Raw genomic sequence first — 5,561 nt, 5'->3', positions numbered from 1 at the left:
AGGGGGGGGGTGGGGGAGACCTTTAAAATAAATCTGTCTTTAAAGCAAAAGTCACTAAAACACAATAAAAATTCCTGGTTGTTACCAGTCCTTTCTGGTCCTTTAAAACCCACCTCTAGTGACTGAAAATGACCTTGTGCCTTATGGTTTATCTGTGACATAGAAGATACACAACAAAAAGCAAACTCGGAACTGGTTTAAGAGGAGAAGCAATTAACCATCATTTTCAAGATTTAATACTATTCTTGGTCAAAAGGGTGAGATAAAAGTAATGTACAATAACAGACTGATCTTGAAGTGCAGTCCCAAACTGGGGAGAAATCTGTTAAGTTTTTTATCTGATTTCAGGCAACAAATAGTTACATCCAATTCACACATTGCCTTCTCAAAATAGATATGGGGAGAGGAGGGGGAAAAAAAAGCTGTTAACACTTGTTAAAACCTGTTTGCTGCATGATGTATACACACTGATGTAAAAGATGAAGCCACAGCATATGAACCATGATTACCTGGGTCAGTGAGGACTTCTTTAGCAGCTGCTATATCAATGAACTTTTTCTCTGCTTTCTTCTTTTCTTCCTCACTTTGAAAGTTATCAGGGTGCCACTGGGATGCCAGTTTTCTGTAAGCTTTTATGATTTCTTGCTTTCGAGCATTTCTAGGTGTATAAAATTGTGATAATTTACAAGTTTTCTAGTTGTTCATGTACCACACTACTGAATCTATTKAATAAAACAGAATTAAGGGCTTCGGAAAAAGCAAACAGTTACTAGATAACCTTCTGCAGATGGCACTCAAGACACTTCATATAAAAAACAGCAAACAAGTTGCTGCATTAAACAAAAACTACTCTTTCCTCTACCACTTATTTACTTTTTTGGAAAGATGCTATTAGGAGCTGTTATTCAGAACATGGCTCCCAATCTGAAGAATTTACAAAGAGGTGAGACACAAAAAGCAGAAAGAAATTGAATTAGTTCATGGAACTAACAGAACATTAGGGTGGTTATCATTAAAAAGTCATTAGTTTCTCTAGGTTAATAGCAAAAGTATTTGTAGGTACTGCTTTCAATCAGTACTTTTAAACTCACCTAGTCCATCACAGTATTTTCCACATTTTTTTTCAGATTTTTTTTTTGCATTCCATAATTCTTTCCAGCTTTAGTCTTCATTTTTTTCCTCAATTTGTTCACCTTACTGTTCATCACCTCTACTACAAACTGTTGCTGATTTATTTCCTCCCTTCTCAATGGTGCTTTTTCATTAAGTAGCTTTTGTATAAAACTCCTTTAAATCTGAATACTGTTCTCCCTCTTCCCATCCCTGTGTGGCAACAGCTAAGCTAGTACAATAGGAAAGTAAGGGCAGTAGACACACATGAATGAAAAGTAACATGCAGCACAACAAATTCAGATGATCAATCATAGAGGTACTGATTTAATAACTAGCTTTCAGGTAAAYACCTCAGATATTAATATCTCACCTTTTTACTCCTAAAATTTTGTAGTAATCTCTTTTCTGTGATTGCTTCAACATCCTCTGGGCTCGTTCTAGCCCCTCACGAATCTGCTGGTCGTTTTCACTATTGGCTTGAGCAGTTTCATAGTCTTTAATAGCTTTTCAAAAAAAGTGAATGAAAAAAGATTACATAACTTTTCAATCTAAAGTTTAAGGAATTCAAGCCATCTCCCAAACTGAAGCTTTGCTAAGACAGTTTATAAACAGTACAACTTTCCGACTTTAACTTACTAAAGTTCTCCTCACCCCCACTCAAAAAAGAAAAACATGTGCAGAGGAAGTTGTATCTTTCACCTGTTCACTAGATAGGGGCTTTTTTCCTTTAGATTCATCATACTTTTTGGAAAGGGAGGAAGAAAAGGGAAGTTACTAGCAGGAGGTCAGAACTCTGTTTAGACATTGCTAAGTCATATGRATGAACATAAAAGCCTCTGGAATCTGGATTTAATAGGAATAAAGGAGCAAGTTTCAGTGACCAGTATTTGAAGAGCCAAATTCACAACAGATTAGTCTCAAACACTGCTGTGCAATCGCATTATACAATATTTTTATATAAAAATTTCTTCTCCTACACTGCACTTGATCCATGCAATAGAAATCCTCTCTCTCTCCAATGACTTTAAAAAGATTTCAGATTATCTGTGTGTTCACTTGCATAATTATGCAGCACTGTTAGTGAAAGACTATTGCTTTTTATGCCTATATATGCAATAGGTAGAAAATGACAATTTTGAAAATAAGAATTAAGAGTCTTAAATTCTTATTTCAAAGACATGCTCTTCTGCTTTTATTTTAAGAAATACATTTCTCAGGAATAAAAACAAGGGAGATACTGTAATGCTTTTGTGTATTTTGAAGACAGATCTTATTTCTACACATTTTCTGAAGTAAAACATTATTAATACAAATGATAACTGAAGATSAGAGATGCAATTTTAACTATTCTTTGATACCAATATTCATCAAGGGGGGCAACTGTTAAACTCTGTTTAATGAGAATGCTGCTCTTTCACTGTTAGATCTGCAAATGAGGCTTTGAGGATTATAAGTCTCCCAGGTTTCCCGAGTGAGACAAAGCACTTGCATCAGATTATTTCCAAGCAGATGCTATTTCTCAGCAGGTGTTACATTTGTTTTTCCACTGTTTCTGAGCAAGACAGCAAGAAGTGCTAATGAATTTGTATTATTCAGACATCTGATACCACTGCAACCTTGTTTTGGTTACTGGAAAAAAATCCAGAATATATTTCCAATGCCCCAACAATTTTATATGCTATTATAAACAAAATACAAACTTCCTGTTTTCATTTTCACATCACTAGGAACTCTGATTTGTTGCCTGAATAAAGCATTTTGCTTTTTGTGGATATTTTCAACAATTTGTCCAATCATTTAGAAAACAAAAGTCTATAACAACGCGTGTCTAATATATGCTGCTGAAATCAATAAAAACAATGAAAAAGCAGAGATTTCATTATGCTGCTTTATTGCCTCAATAACTCTAAGCACCAGCATACTTAATCTGCTTCATGTAATAAGGGGAGGTCCCACTGCAAAGTCCTGATGAACGTATATCAAATCTGCTCAACTTCACTGAGCATCTAGAGCATGCACCACTGTTGGAAAACAAGCTGCTTTGGGGTTGCATATTTGTATGGACAGCATTAGCTTACTCTTTTTATTAAAAAAAAAGAAAAAGACTCATTGAAAGACTGCTGCTATGTTAAATATGTGCTAAGGTATGTTTTCCAGTTCTGCTCACCCTCAAAGCAAGCACATCCAGCACGCCTAATGCCAATCACATTTTGCACTTTCTCTCAGTTGGAGAAAATGCAAATTCTGATGGCATTCTCCAATGTCTGAATTTTTTTCCTCTTTCTTCCCCCCAGCAAGGAGACTAGCTTGGGAACAGGTGAAGCTCTCATCCTGCTGCAGATACAATGACCACTAAAAGGTAATTACAAAAGTAAGTGACTTATTACTAACCAAAGGTATGTTAAATCAGTTATTTGGTTCCTTTTAGGCACTACTTCTAAAAGCAGCAAAACCTCACAAGCTAACACACAGCTCGTTGCCTCTTATTGGCTTACTCCTCCTTTCATCCTGTCCCACAGTACTAAAAGTGCAACCACTTTCTGGTATTTGTTCCCCCATTCCATTTGTTCTGGCAACGGGCACAAACAGAGGAAGTTCCATCTGAATACAAGGAAAAGCATCTTTCCTGCAAGGGTGACAGAGCACTGGAATAGGTTGCCCAGAGAGGTTGTGGAGTCTCCTTCCTTGGAAGCATTCAGAAGCTGTCTGGACAGAGTTCTGGGCATGTGTTTTAGGGGACCCTGTTCGACAGGGGGATTGACTACTTGATCACCAGAGGTCCCTTCAAACCTCAACTATTCTGTGATTCTGCGATTCTGTGATTCTYTTCATTACAAGAATCTTCAAAATTTCTGAAATGCAAATTGCAATGTATCTTTAACCATCTCAGCTGGCCTTCCTATCTTGTCTGAATCTTTAAAGTGACCAAGAGTGGCCATTATTCCATATGCAGAATTACTCCTCTATCAAAAATGTCCATGCCCATTCTGTAAGAGGAATAACCGAGCCAGTGATGCTCTTATCTCAAATAGAAACTGTCTCCTTCACAGTAGTAAGGGGGGGGGGAGAGAAGAATTTCCTGAGTAATTTTGAAGTGAAGCAAGAAATAYGATTTTTTTTTTCCTTTGGTAAAACTTGTGTTACCTACTTTATAGGCAGATGTACTCCTGTACTTAGGTCATAAGCCAAAAAGTGATTCATTACACATTTGTCTTTGTATACAAAGTCCTAGATTCCACATGATTATAAAGTAATTAAAGTCATTCAATAGGAATCAGAACTCAGCTATACCTTCTAAATTGCATCTTGAACATTTAACAATAATTTTCTTCAAATCTTTGAGTTATAAGTACTTTGAAATTTCCTGTCTTTAAACAGGAAAATAGGTGTCTTCATGTGGAAATTCTCATGAAAGAGAATCAGTTTACCTCTAAATACTATGAAGACTACGATTTTAATGTCTTCACTGTTCTCTACAGCCAAGACAAAAATCAGCCATTATTTTATAGCACTTTACACTGAAGGATAAATGAATACACCTTCAGGCAGATTAGCATTAATGAACCGTAACTTTTTTTATGGAGGCTCTACTGGAAAGTACAGTCATCTCAATATTGTCAAGGGCGGGAAAAAGGCAGGGATACACTGAATAACAGCAACTTGGGAGGAGTTTGTTCCCCACTAGCAGCATCCTTCGCACAGAACCAGGCCGGGCCAAGCACAGCAGGCTCCAATCCCAGAAATAAAGTCTCACTACAAGCCTGTGTCCTCACCATGATTCCTTATATGCCATAATAAGGGGGCATTTGCTCCAGCACAACATTGATTTGGTTCTGTGCATTTATGCTTTACCATGTTATAAAGCTTATTATCTCTAARTTGCAAAAGTTGCAAGATACACTCACTGTACAGGAATCAGAAGTAAATGAGGATTTAACACAGGATAATCTTAAAAATATCCAAATACAGATTCATCAATTTAGAATAAAACAAGCAGATCACTTCTGCTGTTCACTTTGTCACTTGTCATAAGCACAAGATACACCTACTAAGAGGACTCTCAGAGGGCAGCATTGTTTGCCTTTCCCTTCCTGTACCTCTAAGTTGAGGATTCATAAGTCTGAGGGAAAAATTCTTAATTTTGTGTTCTTCTTTTATCAATGCATCTTTTTCTTAAAACAGAACTTTTCACACAAGCTGTAATTTGATGTAGAGTTGTCTTCTGGATCTCAAACTATTTTTAGAGAGGGTTTTTTAATTCATTTGTAAATCCAATTTTCCCAAGAGTGAATGAGTTTATCAAAGTACAGAAGATGGAGAAATGCCTGAAGAGGGCATTATAACCATGAAGTCCTCTTGAGACTTGCCTTTAGCTTGAGACTGCATTTCTAAATAATCAATAGATGGAAAAGACAAGGAAAAAAGGCTTTTCATTATCCTAAGAAACA

The 5,561-nt window shown here is 36.5% G+C and overlaps 1 protein-coding gene across 1 annotated transcript in view; it reads right to left on the bottom strand.

Moving 5' to 3' along the window:
* Positions 1-5,561, bottom strand: part of DNAJC3 (DnaJ heat shock protein family (Hsp40) member C3) — a 38,560-nt gene that overhangs the window by 2,190 nt on the left and 30,809 nt on the right. Inside the window, exons 10-11 of the mRNA XM_085305965.1 lie at positions 1,484-1,616; positions 510-658 (exon numbers count right to left, since the gene is read on the bottom strand). Of these exons, the coding sequence (XP_085162091.1) occupies positions 510-658; positions 1,484-1,616 (282 nt within the window). The remainder of the gene's footprint in view (positions 1-509; positions 659-1,483; positions 1,617-5,561) is intronic.

The sequence above is a fragment of the Rhea americana genome, unplaced genomic scaffold (assembly GCF_003343005.1).
Source record: "Rhea americana isolate MKP2758 unplaced genomic scaffold, rheAme1 scaffold_23, whole genome shotgun sequence".
NCBI lineage: Eukaryota > Metazoa > Chordata > Aves > Rheiformes > Rheidae > Rhea > Rhea americana.
Note: the sequence above shows the minus strand (reverse complement) of the source record. Positions and strands in the feature narration are given on the sequence as shown.